The sequence below is a fragment of the Lepisosteus platostomus genome, chromosome 1 (assembly GCF_059453375.1).
Source record: "Lepisosteus platostomus isolate fLepPlt1 chromosome 1, fLepPlt1.hap1, whole genome shotgun sequence".
NCBI classification, from domain to species: domain Eukaryota; kingdom Metazoa; phylum Chordata; class Actinopteri; order Semionotiformes; family Lepisosteidae; genus Lepisosteus; species Lepisosteus platostomus.
In genome coordinates, this window is record NC_142611.1 from 38457570 (window position 1) to 38477201 (window position 19632).

Below are 19632 nucleotides of genomic sequence, written 5' to 3' on the forward strand. Positions count from 1 at the left end.
TATAAAGTCTGCAGGTTACATCACTATTCAGCAGACCCACATCCTATTCCTCTTTCAACAACATTGTACAGTCCTACACCCATATAAATTTATTAAAACTGTGCCATCAGCCACATAGCCAACACAGTGTAAAAAAGGAAAAACTTCCATTATGGTTTACATAGAATTGTGATATAAACTGTTCACAATACAGAAATAAGGCATTAAAAAACTGCAAGCATTATGCAATGCACATTTTAAAGCAGCAGCATATTGTATTAGTACAATAAGTATCACTCCAGGCTTAATTGTAATTAAATAAAATGTAATGTCAATGTTTCAAGGATGCTTATTGGATTCTGTCAAGATGGTGTATACAAAAAGTAATATGAATTAAGCTTCAGAACTGTTCTTGATCAATGTTTTGACAACCACGTCAAAATAAGCAGGGCCAGGTCAATGGCAACTGAATAAAAAAAATAGCTAGACAAAACTTCATATGCAATTAAATTGATCCTAAATTAAAAAATAAAGTGAGAAATGGGCTTTACATAATAAGGAAAGAAAGCAGCATTCATTCTGAACAACAAAATACCCTTGAATAGAGTTCTGGGTATACATACACATTGCAGTACTATGTACAGTACATCTTTGTACCTAAAACTCTGTTATTGAGCTCACTAACAGAGCATTAACCTCTGCCCTCTGATAGTAAAAAACTGATATGTTGTCTTTTTTTGCATCATTGTGCATACTTGTTGATTTATTTGATATTTTTAATAAAATTGATTACAGCACACAACACTTACCATACATGGAAAATCCATGAAATGGAATGACACCTATGGGTAAAAAAACATATATGAATAGGCATGATGCCAGGCAAATTTATAAAAATGTATTCTAGACCAGATACTTAGCAATGTGGCTAAGTATTATTTTTGTAATAATATCCCTGTACCTCTTTCACCTGCTATAGTATATTATAAAACACAAGAGGTAGCTTTAACACCATTCTTACCATTTGGAGGGTAAACTACAGCATATTCTTCTACACCCAGCCTCCCTAAGAATAAAAAAAAGACTTTGCAGTAAATGTATTTCTTTGCAGAAAAGTTTTATTTTTTAATAACTTATTATAACCACATTTTAAGTAGTTAGAAAAAGATGCCATGTTCAATGATGAATTTAAAGGCAAATTAAAATTTTCTACTAAGAGCAATGTAACATTTGATGCATATTATACTGTACATGGATTAAACAAAGAGAAGCTTAAGAATTATTTTTTCTTATATAATCTTGCATTTCATTTCATTATTTCCAGTATCATCCCCTGAAAATCCAATCTACAATAAAAACATTTTTTTAAAGTAAAATAATAAACATTTAGGTGACTTTTCACAATCCTTCATTCAGAGCATGTGCTTGTGGTTTCTAATCCATGCCATTCCAACTGCTGACTGAAGCCCGGAGTGGAAATGGCCAAGCACATATGGGTTTGGACAGGGTAAAGCTGTATGATGTTGTCAATCATCAGTGAACCATGATTAGGTGAGAGAGGCTCCACAAATTCTGTGTCCAATCTGTGTATGGTGCAACAGATATTTTGTTTGAATGTTAAAATCAAGTGCTAATAAACACAAGGGATTCATTGACCTTCACATCTCAGAATAAGTGTGATCGACATCCCCTGATGTATAGAGGTAGAGAAGGGGGGCTAAAAGAGTGAAAATAAACCAGTCATTTTAAATTAAAAAAAACTAAACTGACTTATCTTATTTTCCTTTGTTGAAAATTCAAACAGAGAATTAAAATCCTCAAGGCATGAATTTATTTTACCTCGTATGTAGGATTTGGGTGGAGTGGCACTGTTGTAACTAAAATGTTCCAAAACCATGGTGTCTCGTGAAAAGCAAAGTAATACCTGTATTCACAAAAAAAAAGTTAGGATTTATAGAACTAAAAAAGTAAACTACTGAAAAAGAAACTTGCAAACAGTTTGTCAAGTGATCTCACTCTCAACAACATTTCTCACAACTAGACCACATTCAATAATTCTGACAGTAACAAGGCACTTTTAATTAATCTTAATCTAGTGGGGAATGGCTATATCTTTTATTGTTCCAGAGGTAATTTAAATCGTGTCCTTTTAAAGCTTATTTATACAATTATTAACTCGTGTTGGAAGTTATAATTCAACTAAAATACCAAACACTGAGCACCTGATAGTTTTAGAAAATCTTTTATCCTAAAGAACAATATATCTTAAAAAATTGAGCTAATGTAAATCAATCAACTGATCAGCATCAGCATTCAGAATTGAATTTCAAAATCTAAGCAAACCCAACCCATTTAGAAAAATATGTACACAAAGAAAAGTAGTCCCTACTATCTCCAAAACAAATAGCAGTTTTTCTGAACAGCAAAAATAAAAAAAACAAATAGAGTGCTGTTAGTCTTAGTTGAATGATGGATGAAGAGACTTAATACCTAGAAGACGGTCCTAATGATGTCTGTCCAACATATTTATATTAACATTTACTTGCAATAATTGCATTTACTTTTAAAGCAAAATATTTATTTTTAAGTAAAATGTATTTCATTTAGGCGTTGCATAATATTTTCCATTTCTGTATAATAATATCTGAGGCAGTCACATCAGTGTACAAAAATAAAAATACTATATCCTCTAAACCAGCACATATTTATGTAGAAGTGAAAAAGAAAAAAAATCTAAAAATAATTAAATATTAACCATTGCCATGATTTAGTTTAATTCATTTTAAGGGCTCTGAATCATGCTCACTAGATTAATTGAATTACACAGTAAGACCACAAGAAGTAAACACAGTACATCACATTAATAAAAAGCTACAGAACCAGAAATATATCCTCTCATGCAAACATTTCCCATTTTACTTTACTAAGTTTAGTTTTCCTCAGCCAGCTTCTGCTCACAAATATTACTGTAGCTTTACAAAGTTCTATTAGGAGGCCTTTAAAAAAATCAATATTTCTAAGTGGTCTCACACCTGGAGTCTAAAGCTAAATTATTCACTTTACATAACCCGTGAAATGTTTACTGATCTGTTAACTATAGACAAAACTTTCCTTTAGGATGACGACAGGCCTTGGTGACAGAGATGCAAACCAAAGCACCCAAAGCAGTGAACACTACTAAATTGTAATTCACAGAAGAATTATATTCTACGAGAAAAAATCCAAACTAAACTTGACAGACTTCAAAAGTTTTTTTTACATTAGAAAGACAAAATTACATGACAGTGACAAAGTCAATCTGGGGGACTTCAGAATGAAACTGGAAAAAAAAGAGAACACAAGTGGGAACTATGTAGAAGTCCATTTAAAATTGATAACAGGAGAGACTTTACAAAAAGTCATGTTGAAGCTGATACCCTCACGTATAAATGACATCCTTGGATCGGTTAACTACTAGAACACAAAAAAGGCTGAATGGACAGAATGGTCTCTCGATTGTAACTTTTCGTATGTTGTAGTCACCCTCTCCTTGCATTAATGACTTGGTCCCACACATTATTTTCTGGACTGTCCACAACTACAGTAGACTTTGACACTGTTTTCTTGAAGTCATGCCCCGATAATCCTAGCCCTGTGTGGTCTTGCATTGTCCTGCTGAAAAATTGATGTTTATCACAACAGTTTGCTGGAAGAAAAAAACAGTTGGCTCAAGGATTTGGCTTAAAGGCTGCCCTCAGTCTGTTCCATAAGGCATTTTTATGTTAAAGGATAGTACTCTCTATATCAGCATACTTCCATCACTACACTGGTTAACTTCAACAAAGCAACCGTCAGCATTACATCCCTGCATTTTTTCCATCAGTTCTATCAAGGGCAAAAATGGTTTTCATAACTGAATCACTTTCTCTGCCTCTGCTTCAGATATTCTCTGTCTCACACAAGATGGCAAGTTTTGTCTCTGAGAAATCAACATTACTGCTGAACAACTCTAAGTGAGTAGATGGTTTTAATACAGGTGGCAAACTACAGTTCAGTCATTCTGCTAAGACTGTACATGTTGATTCTTCCTCTCATCCTGCAAGTACTGCAGTCTGAAAATGATTATGCAAACGGATCAGACAGATGTGGCCATCTTTGGCTAATGGGATGCCATGTGGTGCTACAATGCTCCTCTTACAAAATGTGACACAATGCTAGCTGTATGTATAGCAATGATCACCTACAAGTACTCTACAAAAATTCCTGACCTAAGAGAAATACGAATGTCTTTATTTGCATTTAACAAATGTATGGGAGAATTATTTTAAAGAAACTATTACAATATTATATGACTGGTCTTTGCTAAAAACACTGTATCTCAAAATGTGATGATAAAACTCTAAATAAATCTCTCATTCTCTAATACTTTCTAAAAGAGACTGAATAAGACAGACAGCACACATTATTATTTATTAAGGACAGATGATGAGTAAAGCTTTCCTTCCAAAAACATTTATATTTGTTTCCAAGTATGAAATATAAAATCTCATCTCATATTTTGAAATATAATATACATACATTTTCTAATTGCCTCATCCAGTTTAGGGTCACAAGGGAGTAGGAGCCTATCCCGGCAAGCAATGGGCACAAGGAAGGATACACACTGAACAGAACACCAGTCTTTGGACTATAGGAGAAAACCTGAGCACTGAATGGAATCCCACTTGAACAAATGGAAAACATTCAAACTCCACACACCCCAGGAATTGAACTCAGGGCACCAGCGCTACAAGGCAACAATGTTAGCCACTGCTCTGCCCTATAAAATACATTTGTAACATACAGTATATACAAATATAACAAGTTTTTTAATCAACATGAGCCAAAATAACACATTTTTAAAACAGATTTTTCAAAAAGAGTGTTGCAATGGTATACTGTAGGAAGCTAGTAACAGTTTTTGTGTGAAGCATAATCAAGTATTTAAAAAGATTTAAAAGTATAAAAGCTTATTACATGGCTCATCCAGCAGACCCTTTCACTCAAGATTAAAGAGAATCTTCAAGGCTGGTACAGAAGAACAGAAGTCTACTTAGAAGCTCAAAAGAGAAACTGGGCGTGAGCTTTGCATTGTGGTTTTGATTATTTTCCTCATTAAATAAATGAATACTAGTTTTGTACTTTATAGCTACACTTCTATGTATTTTACCTGGACCTTCCTATAGAAAAAATCACTGCTACAGCACCCCAAACCCTGGGTCTTTCACCATTAAAAAAAGAATGCTCGCATTTCCAAATTTAGAAGGAAAAATTAGTATCAAAGATCTAAGCACATTGTGATTGGTCATATCTAGGTATCTTCCTAATCTTATTTCCAATATAAGATAATATTTCTTTAGCACTTCCCTTGCTAAAATTAACTTTAAATAAACTAATCTGGAAGAGTCTTGTTTTAGCAAAAAATAGTTAACATAACCATAAGAAATGCTGGATTAAACTGTATAACTCAAGTAGTAAAAATCCTCAAGAGCATTAACAAAATCATTACTATGGACTTCTTCACAATCAACTATGAAACAAATCATAGGTTTTAGAATGTCCTTTTACAGTGTAGTGCATTTCCTGCAGTATATAGTTTATGGGAAAATTTTGGCTAGTTTTTTAGCCCAAATGGTAAAAACTGCATCAGGTTTTTACGCCCTACTCTTATGTTAAAGAATGCAAACCACATTTTTTGTTTAAATTTAGAGCACAGCAAGATATAATAGCTCTCGCAAAGGTACAGTATTTTAAATGTGCCTTATCATTCATATTCATAATTACTTTAAAATTAGAGGGATTAACATTAAAATGAACAGTGTTAGCACTTGAGGTTACTGTAAAATGCTCTCTCATCATTAATCAGCATGATGAGACACTTCAACAAGTTTAAGTATAAGCAATTATCATTCACATCCAAGTAATCTCAGAGATGTGTTCAGCATTCCAGACATTATCAGATTATAACATATGGTATAAAGCCTGCCCAACATAAATATTCATAGCTGTTCAAATTTCATAAACTATAAAAACAAATGGTTTATTTCCCATAAAACAGGAAAACTACCTGTTTTTTTAAAAGAAATGCTTACAGGGCAATCAAGAAAATATTTTTTCTCAATATAAAAAGGATCAAATCATGTTGAATTTATATGTAATGTAAAAGAACCACATCAACTGAAATGATGTGGCAGTCAGTTTTATAGAACATTACAGTAGGTTAACACATCTTAAAAATGTGAATGACAAAAGCTAAACAATAATGTGTTACAAAAATTATCTGTGTAATCAGGCAATAAATATTCAAATTGTTGCACTTACAATCATGACTAAACAGTAAATAAAAATAAAAATAAAAATAAAAAATGTTTATAATCAAATTTTATCAGTATTATGCTGAGTTGTCCAAGAACACAAATACAGACACACACACTGTCTTTCAAACATGCATTTAAAGATTTTTTTAACGATGCTTTTACCAAATGATTATTTTTCACATTATGTAGCTTTGCTTTACTAGAAGAAAATAAAATGCATTTTTCAATGCTATATTTACTGATTTTGTAAGCATGTTAGTTCAAAGACACATCTACAAGCAAAACTAAAAAGCCATATCTAAAAAGGATAAGTATTACCTCTATTAAATAATTATCTGTGAAATATATTAGATTGCTGCCTGTTATTGATTTTGACATTGAAATTCTATTATCTAAAAATGAGGTTCAGAAATGTGAGAAAAATTGAGCTGGAACAAATGCAATAATTTACTAATGAATATGACCTCAAATCAAACTTGTTTAATAGTCACCTAAGAAAGTATCAGAATGTAATATATTCAAGTAGGGACATGTATCAGTGTACAAGCTGCAAAGGAGTAAGTAGAGGTTAATACGCTGGCTATCAAAAGTATTCACCACCTTTGGACTTTTCAACATTTTACTGTGTTACAATATAGAAACACAATGTGTTTAAATGGGATTTTTTTGTCAGTGTTTTCTGTCAATTATTAGCAAACACTCTCAGTTAATATGATTTCATATTGTAACACAATAAAATGTAAAAAAGTCAGAGGGAGGTGAGTACTTTTGATAGCCACTGTACCTTAACCTTAAAGTTACAATTTAAGTAGAATGAAATACAGTAATTTAAAAACTGTTTCAACTTCAAAATATATTTTTGTTGAAACTTGTTTTGGAGATAAAATAAATACACTAAGTTATCCTGTAATCAAACAAAAACTGGATTCCAAATGTATTTTCCTAATACTGTACAGAAATCTCATCTCAATAAGTGTGTGAGCTTGTGCCATTTTTATGGTTAATTTATTGTTTGGGACTCAATTTAATCATTGATCATCCACATTAATAACTACCAATCACAAAACAAGAAACCATTACTGATATAACTGTGAAAAGCTTAATTGAGTCTAACAGCATTTATAAGAAGAATGAAAAGACCTAACCAAAGAATAAAAATGGACAAGACTTATCTTCAAACTATCAAAATCAATAAAACCTTGGAGACATGGCAGCCAAAGTGATAGCAATCCTTGGCTGGTTATCTTAAAGAGGAGTAGAAGAAGAGCAGGATATTCCATGTCAAACATTCATGTGGTGGCAGAGAGAATAGTAGTAGTAAGAACACAGATTACTTATTTTAATGGTTTTATTATTTACAGAATCATCACTACTCCTTTCCCTCATTAATCAAATTCACTATTTATTGTGAATGTGAAACTATTAATGAGCTCTTTCAGTACTTTTAAACTCTAATGCTACTCCTCAATATTTAGAAATATTATAAACATTAAATCTGTATTCCCACTGGTAATCTGATTCTTAACTAAAATAGCATTCTTTTCTATTTTGTGGAATCATGTGCCATTTTAGGCATAAATGAAAAACTAGATGCACCAAAAAAATATTTGTATTTTTATCACATTTAGCTTCTGTTTGCTTCAAACATTTTTAAAGTAATTAGAAATCAAAATCCAGCACTATTGGATTAGTAGTAGACTGCACTACTTGGAGACTACACTACTTGGACTAACTGAAGTGATGAAGCAAAGAAACAAGTACTTACCTGATATAAGTAATCTTCAAACACAAAATAGTAATCATCGTTACTGGCTGTCAGTTTAACATCCTGTTAAAAAGTGGTTTGTTCAGAAACAAATGTAAATATACATCTTTGAGACTGAATAGATCAAGTCCAAAGGAATGATTTGCTTTGTCTAATATTTAAAATGTTTATATTTTTATGCTCATTGAAATGTTACTTAAAACACCAACAATTAAATTCGATGGATGAATAAACTACCTTAACGACTGGATAAATCATACTTCAAACTAGTTCATGCATGTTAAAATGCTTCTATTGCCTACACTAAACTAAATGTTTTGAAACACTTTAAACTAATACTATCCTTTTTTAAATTTAATTCACTAAATTTTGTCTAGAGGACAAAACAACGCATTATACTGGTTCTACAAGACAGCATTACATTTTCTATAAGGATTTTCTAAATTATATATAGTATCCTTACAGTTGTAAAACTTTGTTTAAAACTTATACTTTGGCTTATTAATAGTTACAGTAAATATCTGTTTGTTATATATAGTAGTTAATTCACTCTAAAAGAAAATTTTAACAAATAGCAAGGACCCAATTCAACAGTGATTCACATCTTAACCTCTACAAACAAAATTGTATTTGGGAGCCATACCTTGTATATTAGGTTGTCAACTAAAAGGTCATGATGGACGACACCAGATTTCAATTGCTCATAATACATTATATCCTGTTAAAGAAACATACCAAAAATAATCACCATTTATTAGATAACAAGTGACTATTATGCCAAATCAATGGGATTGAAAACAAACTACTGTGCAAGAATATTTTTGAAAGAAATGCATTTATTATTTTCTCTTAGAACACTACCTATCTCGACCCATTAAAACATTAATGGTACTTTTTATTTTGACATTTATGTAGTGATTTCTACCAGTAATGTTTATAGTCACACAATGTTTGGAAGAAACATGTCTCTTCAGTTCAAAGTGAGACAGCATATACATAAACACTGTGTTCTGCAACCACATTCAGCAGAGATTAGATACACAAAAACTCTTAATACAGAAACAAAAGCAATTTCCCTGCTCACTGAACAAAACTTAAGGGATTTTAAAAGGGACAGGAAACCCAAGTGGCATAATGTTGATAATGAACCTCTGTGTCTACTGACTGAAAGAAACAAATAATGGAAGTACATACAACAATTCAAAATTAGAAAATTACATGGATTTTTTCTTGGGTAAATGCTTTTGTTAAGCTTAGCAGGTAACTTATAGAATATTGAATAGAGTGAAAAATATTCCAGGCAAGTAAGATTGATATACTACAGTTACAGTACATTTATAAAAACTAGTAAATAACAGTTGGTTCAATTAACACTGGACATAGACTAACAAAAATAGCTTTACTTAATTTTTGGGACATTCTGCTGAAAAGCCAGATTAATGTATTGTTTATATTTCTCAAATAAAGTGTCATCTACAATATTTTTTTACATGCTGACAAACAGAACCTAACACAAAAATGCCAAATAGCTTCCTGTTACTTTAACTTGATTCCTGACTAACATAACAGCAATTTTTGCAAAGATCTCCATTTAATTTTGTGAAACCTTTCACATTGGTTTGTTTTACTATACCAATACTTTTCAGAATAATAGTCTGTGGTGGTCACAATGTAATTTGTAAAACATGTAGTAGCTAGGGGACTTTAACAAACTGACTGGTTACTGAGGAAAAAAAAAAAGTTTTTTTTAGTATTCTATTCTATAGATAATTATATATGAGTTATAGTATTGAGGTAAATATATATATTATTCCAAACATGGAAAATAAAATAGATCCAATTATTAGGAACCCCCATCTTACATTTACTCAATAAGATTATTTCTGGTCTAACTGTGTTCAGCAATTAGCATAAACCAAGAAGCTTCTACAGTGAAAATCTGGGTTTGTATAAACAATCTGAAAGTTCAAGAAACGTTATGACATTTTGTGTGCATCATATAACCACTTGAAAACATATTACCAAGGTGCTGCTCAATGTAACATTTGCAGGGTCGAACTTCCAAAAAAAGGGCAAATGTTGCTGACTGGTGGTTACACAATTTCAGAAGACACGCCATTTACCACACATGGAGTTAACTGGTGTTAAGATAATTTTGCTAAATTGCCTTATGTTTGATTACATTAGCATTTCAAAGCTAAGACAAGTTATACTGGTTCTATAAACATCATAGTGAATTTATAGCCAAGATGCAACTTGGACTCTCTTAAAAACATCAGATTAGTAGTCTATTATTTATCAAGTTAAAGGCAGGTCTGCTAATCTTCATCTCAGCAGCACTGTTGGCAGTCCTTGTTTCCATACTGATTAAAAGAGAGCAGCAAATGAGGAAATTATAGTACCTACTGGAATATGCTGTAACATATTGATTCTTTAAGTATTTTAAATATCCACAACAATAGGATTAATTAACAGATTATTAACTAAAAATAGCAAAACAAATAACTCATGTCAAAAGTTGTCATTTGTTCTAAATATTCTGAAATGTTGTTAACAAAATAATCACATTAATAAATGCGGACAAAAGATGAAAAAGACCTTGAAGGTCCTAGAAGGTCTTTGTCTTTACTGTCTTAACTGTAGCTTGGCTGTCAGAGTAAACAAAACATTCTCGAACACTGAGACTGTTCTATATGATAGCACTTGTTCAGAAATATCCTTAAATAAAGTACCTATGGAAAACACTGATATAATATTTAGAACATCATCCTAATGGTCCTGTCTTGTATGTTGCTATCACTAACATAAAGCTAAATCTATAAGATTTTGTACAGTTATTTTTTGGTTGTATGACAACTTCTAAACTGAGTTTTAAAAATTACTATTAAGTCCTTTTTACTTAATTTAGGAAGCTCATAAAATAGCAAGTGCAGTTCTTTCCTTTTAGGTGTATCTTCACAAAGCTAAAATATCCCTTATTAACTAGTAAATATGAACAGATAGATCTAGTGTCTTGAAAATGTATGATGATAATATCCCATTTTGTAAAATAACAAATGATGTAAAACAATTTTAAAGTTATTTACAACAAGATCAAGGTTGATTTTGGCGTATTTTCGTGTTTATTGTCATTGATTGATTTGATATGCAATATCAATGTTGTAATGGTGTCGTAAATAGGTCCACTGTGCATGCTGAAATCCTACCTCTGGCTCATTGGTAACATTGAGAATCAATGCCCAAAGTTCTGCTCGCAGGCCTGTGGGGCAGCCCTGTCGACTGTACTGCTCAGCTGCAGCACTGTCTTGTTCTATTAGAACTGAAAGAAAGGAAATACAGTTTCAATCTACAGACAAGGAAATATAAATATAGGATGAGTGTACTTAGCTATACATTTCTGGTCAGACGTCACTTGAGAAAATAGATTGTTAAGGTTTTTCCACAGAAAAAAGCTTACATTCCATTCTGCTACCATAAAACTTGTATGACATGTCTGAATCTTACAGGAACACGATGTTAGTTAAATCATGAGGAATACAACCAATGCAAATACTAATTAAGATGGTGATATAATGGCAATCTGTAAATAATGTTAAAGAAAATGCTGGGTAAAAGCAAACTATATTTTATTAACTCCAACAAAATTAAATACTCAAATGGAAGTTATCTATAAGCTGAATATATTGTGAGGGAACATTCTGAAACATAACCTTATAAGAGGAACATAAAAAGGGTCACAGATGAGAGGAGGCATTTTGGCCCTCCTAGCCCATTTGGTAGTTAGTAGTTAATTGATCCAAGGATCTCATCCAGCCATATCTTGAAAGAGGCCAGGGCATTGGCATCAACAATATGGCTTAGTAGCTTGTTTTATACCCTCAAAAGTCAACTTTTTGGTTGACTTCTTCAATGTCTTTAAGGTTTTTGAAAACAGGTCTTCTCAGTTCAGGACTAAAAACGTTCACTTCATTCAGCCTGTCAGTGTAAGACATTCCTTTAAGCACCAGAACCTATAGGTTGCTCTTCTTCCAGAGCAGCAGTATATTTTCTATAATGTGGTCACCAGACTTGTAGGCAACATTCTAAATAAGACCTTACTAGTGCATTACACATTTTTAATATAGAGTAACTAACCTGGATTCTAAATTCTACACTTTTACTTACATATTCCAGTCATTAACTCAACTAAATCTTTTTTAATTTCATTTTGCTTTTACACTGATTGCTAAACCTCCTAAATTGGTCATCTGCAAACTTGACTAGTTTACTATTTAAGAATCTGGATCAACAACTGTATATAAATTAAGAAAAGCAGTGGTCCTAGTACAGATCCCTGTGGTAATTAACTAATTACATCATTGAGATTTCACCCCTTAACAGTACTCTCTATTTTAAATTTGTCAAAGATTTTTTAGAACAGACCACTAACTGAAGGTTACTGTCCAAATAAAAAAGCTAAAATTTTTATCATGGCTGTATTACATTATTCCACAAATGGCAGTGCTTAAAAACCAATACTTCAGCTTTTAACAGCAAACTAATGGATGAAAGTGTAGTGCTGGCTCTGTAAATTGTCTCTTTAGGACTTCACTCATCCTTAAAGCTCTCTTTGGCATTTAAGACAAGCTTTGGCCTGTGCATTCTTGCTGGAGAGACACCTTTACTTACTCAACTGGAAGAGGTTATGAAATCTGAAAAAATATACAACACAAGGACCTATTCAAGAGTTAAACACAGTGTAACAGTCTTTCCTTCTCTATTCTGACAGACTCTCACTTGTTTTCTATTGATTCTATAATGTAATTATTCTGATTTTTTTCTTCTTTTTTCTCTCCCTTTATGTATTTCAAATTATGTTAAGATTTGGTTCATTTATTATGTATTTTTGTTCTATGACTGAAAACTCTGGCATTGGATGCAATTTGTTTACATATTATGAACCAAAGTTGTGATCGTGATCAAATAATAATAATTTGTTTACCGGAATTTGTACAAACCAGTTAAGTTTTTTTTTTTCTACATATTAAAAAAGTTTGTTCCCCGACATATTAAGTGTTCCCCGACAGTTACATCTCTTATTTGTTGTCTAAATTTGTTTCAATTCACTGATCAAAAACAATACATGAACTCCTGTCTAAAATTTCCCCAATTCTAGGCTGTATTAAGTTTTTTGATTTCTACATCCGTGGTTCTAATTCACAAAAAAAGTTTGATATAAGCACATTAGGAACCTGTCCAATGGATAGCAACAATTCCTTTATTATTATTTTTGTAGATCTTAAAAAATTCCTGCACTTTATGCTTTCTTCACATTCTCCATGAAAGGTACAATTTCTTATTCCAAAATTACATCTTTGACTATACTACACAAACAAAGAAAATAAGAATCCTAAGTAAACATTGTTACGATATAGTTGCTCAGGATGACAGCTGTGTCTATCGGCAGGCAGGCAATCCAACTGCAGATGCTCTGCGATTTCCAGAGATTGTGAGAGGTTGCCGAGAATAAAGGAGGAAAAATGGTGGAGAGAAGTTCTGAAAAAGCCAGCAGGCAGAGAAAAAGACTTTTACACAGGCAGGAAAATGAGCCATTTCAGGAAGAACAGGGTTTTTCTAGGTTTTGTTCGTAAGAAACAGGAGACGCGAGGACAGATCAGTGTGTAGCAATCCCTGAGAGCTCAAATGACAAAGTGTCTTCCCCGTGGCAGTTCAGGTTTCTTATAGATAATCAGGGTTGATTAAATGAGGAGCCGGCTTTGTAGATGGAGGGGTGAATTGGCACGCAACCAATAATAATTGGAGCCCAGTGAGGAATGCGTTAGTTCGGGAGAGAACTACATTCCCACATGGCTACTGTGGGCTGTGAGCCGCTGCCTGGCTGGGCATGACAAACATATGTTGGAATAGATTAAAGGTTACAAACAAGAGGTAGTCTCATGTAGTTTGTTTTGTTGTTCATATCAGCCTTTATTATAATCTTACTTTGTGATCAGTTTCACTTACACTTAAAAAAGACACAAGACATTTTACTTCTTCATCAATCAACATGACCCTTAGGACATGGCTGAAGGCTATGAATATTGTATAGCAAAGTAAATACTGATTCATTCTTAAACCTGCCTGTAAGCATAAAACAAAGTCAAATGGCATAAAACCATTCAACCACCTATCATGTCATCTATCCATTCTATCTATTCATCTATCCATTTTCTAGGAGATTTATCTAATACAGGGTTGCAAGGGAGCCACAGCCTATTCCAGCAAGAAACGGATGAAAGCTGGGATATACTATGGACAGCGTATGTCTGTGGACAGTGGGAGGAAACTGCTCCAAAACCACGTGAACACAGTGTTTCATTTTGTACTTTCTACACAAAAAATGCTCTCAAACGCTTTATCATATAAAGTTTCTTTTTTTTCAGTTTGTTCATCTTACCTTTCTTTCCAATACTAAAGTGTTCACTTTCAAACATATCTGTAGATACAAAAAGAAATGTAAAAAAAAGATTAGAGAGTAAGAAAAAATATTTGACTCATATTCATAGCTAGAAATCAGATCATTTATTGTGTGTTTATCACAAAGAAAAAAAATATAATGGAATAAAAAAAAACATTTTGTAAAAACAAATATCTTGTCAATTTCCTTTCACCATACCCACAGGCACACTGTTAGAACTAAGACAAACCTGGGTAACTAGGCAATTACTCAAACTGCTGATTAGATTAAAGGCACTATTACTGTTGTTATTCTAAAGGTCACTTAAGGTGCTGGAGAGAAAGAGAGGAGAAAAGAAGAGCCACCATACAGTCAATCTGCATGACAGTTGTGTTTTGATTCATTTACTGTTTATACACAAGTTAACACCCATGGTCTACATTTTTCATTTACAAAATATATTTTATTTTGGAACAAATGTCTAGACTAGAGCATATAACATAACAGAAAAATAATCAATAAAAAATTGAATGAATCTGGTGAAACACAACTCATTTCCTATTAAAATGGAAAAGAAGGTAAATTCTGATTAGCTTACAAATGTTGTTATTTTATACAAACGATATGTAGGCTGCATTGCTTTTACTGTATTTTCAACAGATAGAAAACAATAGCACCTGCAATATACAGTGGTGTGAAAAAGTGTTTGCCCCCTTCCTGATTTCTTTTTTTTTTCATGTTTGTCACACTGAAATGTTTCAGATCATCAAACAAATTGAAATATTAGACAAAGATAACACAAGGAAACACAAAATGCAGTTTTTAAATGAAGGTTTTTATTATTAAGGGAAAAAAAAAAACTAAACCTACATGGCCCTGTGTGAAAAAGTGTTTGCCCCCTAAACCTAATAACTGGCTGGGCCACCCTTAGCAGCAACAACTGCAATCAAGCGTTTGCGATAACTGGCAATGAGTCTTTTACAGTGCTGTGGAGGAATTTTGGCCCACTCATCTTTGCAGAATTGTTGTAATTCAGCCACATTGGAGGGTTTTCGAGCCTTAACTGCTTTTTTAAGGTCATGCCACAACATCTCAATCGGATTCAAGTCAGGACTTTGACTAGGCCACTCCAAAGTCTTCATTTTGTTTTTCTTAAGCCATTCAGAGGTGGACTTGCTGGTGTGTTTTGGATCATTGTCCTGCTGCAGAACCCAAGTGCGCTTCAGCTTGAGGTCACGAACAGAAGGCCGGATATTCTCCTTCAGGATTTTTTGGTAGACAGCAAAATTCATGGTTCCATTTACCACAGCAAGTCTTCTAGGTCCTGAAGCAGCAAAACAGCCCCAGACCATCACACTACCACCACCATATTTTACTGTTGGTATGATGTTCCTTTTCTAAAATGCTGTGTTACTTTTACGCCAGATGTAATGGGACACACACCTTCCAAAAAGTTCAACTTTTGTTTCGTCAGTCCACAAAGTATTTTCCCAAAAGTCTTGGGGATCATCAAGATGTTTTCTGGCAAAACTGAGACGAGCCTTTATGTTCTTTTTGCTCAGCAGTGGTTTTCGTCTTGAAACTCTGCCATGCAGGCCAGTCTCTTTCTTATGGTGGAGTCATGAACACTGACCTTAACTGAGGCAAGTGAAGCCTGCAGTTCTTTGGATGTTGTTGTGGGGTTTTTTGTGACCTCTTGGATGAGTTGTCGCTGCGCTCTTTGGGTAATTTTGGACGGCCGGCCACTCCTGGGAAGGTTCACCACTGTTCCATGTTTTCGCCATTTGTGGATAATGGCTCTCACTGTGGTTCACTTCATAACCTTTTCCAGACTGATATATCTCAATTACTCTGTTTCTCATTTGTTCCTGAATTTCTTTGGATTGCAGCATGATGTATAGCTTTTGAGGATCTTTTGGTCTACTTCACTTTGTCAGGCAGGTCCTATTTAAGTGATTTCTTGATTGAGAACAGGTGTGGCAGTAATCAGGCCTGGGTGTGGCTAGAGAAATTGAACTCAGCTTTCCAAAGATGTGATAAACCACAGTTGATTTATGTTTTAACAGGGGGGGCAATCACTTTTTCACACAGGGCCATGTAGGATTGGATTTTTTTTTCCCTTAATAATAAAAACCTTCATTTAAAAACTGCATTTTGTGTTTACTTGTGTTATCTTTGTCTAATATTTCAATTTGTTTGATGATCTGAAACATTTCAGTGTGACAAACATGCAAAAAAATAAGAAATCAGGAAGGGGGCAAACACTTTTTCACACCACTGTATACAGTAATCATGCACAAGATCATTATACAGTATACAGTGAACAGTGTATTGGGACAAAAAATGAAATTTATCATTTTTTCTGTGCACTAATTACATTTGCATTTCAGATGAAAAGATTAATATGAAGCAAAAGCAAAGAATTTCAGCTCTTGTTTCTTGGTTGTTTAGCATACAGTTGTTTGCAAATGTTTGGGCACCCCTGGCCAAATAACATGTTTTTTGTTGAAGTGAAAAGAAGTTAACACGACCTCTGCAGCAAACAAACGTAAACTTGACATATTTCTGCAAACTTTAGTGCACAGTTACTATTTATTTGCTGAATTGAAAAAGATTGAAAAAAATAAAAGAGTAAATGTGTCATGTGCAAAAGTTTGGGCACCTCAGTACTTAGTAACACCCCCTTTGGCAGAAATCACAGCCTCCAAACGCTTCTTGTAGCCAGCTAACAGTCTCTCTATTCTTGCTTTAGGAATTTTTTCCCACTCTTCCTTGCAGAACACTTTTAGTTCAGAAATATTCTTAGGTCATCTTGCATGCACTGCATGTTTGAGATCTACCCACAAATTTTCAATAATATTCAAGTCTGGGGACTGTGAAGGCCATTCCAAAACCTTAATCTTTCGTTTCTTGAAGTAGTTCATGGTTGATTTTGAGGTATGTTTTGGATCACTGTCTTGTTGTAATATCCAACCTCTTTTCATCTTCAGTTTCTTCACTGACTGTGGGACATTAGCTTCCAGGATTTGTTGATACTTAGTAGAATCCATTCTTCCCTCTACATGCACAATACGTCCTGTGCCACTGGCTGCCACACAACCCCAAAGCATAATAGATCCACCCCCATGCTTAACAGTTGGCAAGGTGTTCTTTTCTTCAAATGCTTCTCCTTTTCTCTCCAAACGTACCCTTGGTGATTGTAGCCAAATAATTACATTTTTACTTCATCAGACCACAGCACTCGGTTCCAAAACACCTCTGGCTTATCCAGGTGTTGTGTTGCATACTTCAGATGTCGACTTTTGTAATGAGATCAAAGGTAAGGTTTCGTTCTGATGACTCTTCCATGCAGATCATGTTTGTGTAAGTAACGCTGCACAGTGGACCGGTGCACCACTACTCCCTTGCCAGCTAAACCTTCCTGCAGGTCCCTTGCAGTGATATGGGGGTTTTGCTTTGCATTCCTGACCAGTCTACGAGCAGTTCTATCTGAGATCTCTTGATATCTTGGTCTTTTTCATCTTGTCTTGACTTTAACAGTTCCCCTTAACTGACATTTCTTAATGACATTTCAAACAGTGGAAATTGCAAGCAGGAAGCGTTAAGATATCTTTTTATAGCCTTCCCCTGCTTTAAGAGTCAATTATCTTTATCTTCTGATCCTCAGCTGCTTAGAGGAGGCCATGGTTGTTGAGTGTAAGCACAACACCCTGAGAGGTTCGAAAAGTCAAATAATTTATTAAGCTCTGGCCTTAATTGACTTAGATTAAGGCCTAACGAGTCAATTTAGTACTGAGACCTTAAAAAAAAATAATCAAAAGCTGATCAAAAACTTTTGCACATGCCACATTTACTCTTTAATTTTTTTCAATCTGTTAAATTCAGTAAATAAATAGGAACTGTGCATTACAATTTGCATAAATATGTCAAGTTTAAGTATGTTTGCTGCAGAGGTTGTGTTAACTTCTTTTCACTTCGAAAATCAACAAAATATGTGATTTGGCTTTTGCATACAACTGCATACAAACTTTTGCATACAACTGTACATGTTACAGTAGGACAATGTCATGTGTTGTGTTCTATCCCCCCCCCCCCCATTTCTAATTTCAGTAATTATATTTAATGGATATTACCACATAATTACATAAGAATCTTACCTGGACAAAATATTAAGATGTTTAAAAATTCCGTTCAAAGAAATATAACATGCAAATATTTTAAGTGGAAAGCAGGTAAGATGTCAATTTTATTTCAAAAGAATGCAGAACAATTTTTTCCTGTGTTTTATACAACCTAAATCTCTGATTGTGTGCAAATACAAATGTTAATGTGTCCACTAATGAAGCAATGGCTGTGGTGAACTGCAGAATACAGTATGTCAGCATGTGTACCTCTCTTTTAATTACTAACAGTCAAGTCATCTTTGCTGACTCAGAAGCCTAAGAGGATAAATTTTGGGGATTGGCAATGCGGCTTTACACCATGTTTTTTAGAGCACATAATTATTATACAAAGAGCTACTATTCTCTGAACTGTAGTTTGGAATGATTTCTTCTTGATTTTTTTACTGAATGTCCCCTGTAAGTTTAAACTGTCTAGACTAGCTCAATCAATGTTATTCATCCATTCAGATTTAAATAGAAAGCACTCTCTTAGCAAATTCATTGTAGCAGCAAGGCATATTAGGCATATTATACTAAGAATTAAGTGTTATCAGAGATTTCTATTCATCTTTCTTCTTTCTTAATCATTCTTTCTAGGGCTTCATTGACTTTAGTTAGTCTATTTCTGCCAAGACAGGTCAATGTTCACTGTCAATTACCCAAAGGAAAATCTGCCAACGAGGAACCTGTAGGGAACCAGAACTATACCTGGTAACATTCCAACCAATCATCAGCTCTGATCTCATACTTTATAAGCTAGCACACAACTATTTGTGGTTGGTTAACAAACTGATCACTCTTCTCTGCCCAACTGTACTGTCAATCTGACTTTTCCAATCCATAATTTTGATTAATTAAGTTTTCATTCAGCTTTTTTATTTATATCGTTTCATTTCGAAACACATCGTTTGGTTTCACTTCTTCTTGTCAACATCCTAAGAAATGATAACATCA

At 33.6% G+C, this 19632-nt stretch overlaps 1 protein-coding gene across 2 annotated transcripts in view; it reads right to left on the reverse strand.

Moving 5' to 3' along the window:
* tbc1d19 (TBC1 domain family, member 19) overlaps positions 1–19632 on the reverse strand; it is a 60751-nt gene that overhangs the window by 19314 nt on the left and 21805 nt on the right. For both annotated transcript variants that reach the window (XM_088628031.1, XM_088628040.1), the window contains 7 exons: positions 14516–14554; positions 11286–11398; positions 8723–8797; positions 8080–8142; positions 1819–1903; positions 1001–1045; positions 789–821 (listed from right to left, as the gene is read on the reverse strand). In XM_088628031.1, coding sequence (XP_088484157.1) covers positions 789–821; positions 1001–1045; positions 1819–1903; positions 8080–8142; positions 8723–8797; positions 11286–11398; positions 14516–14554 — 453 coding nt within the window. The remainder of the gene's footprint in view (positions 1–788; positions 822–1000; positions 1046–1818; positions 1904–8079; positions 8143–8722; positions 8798–11285; positions 11399–14515; positions 14555–19632) is intronic.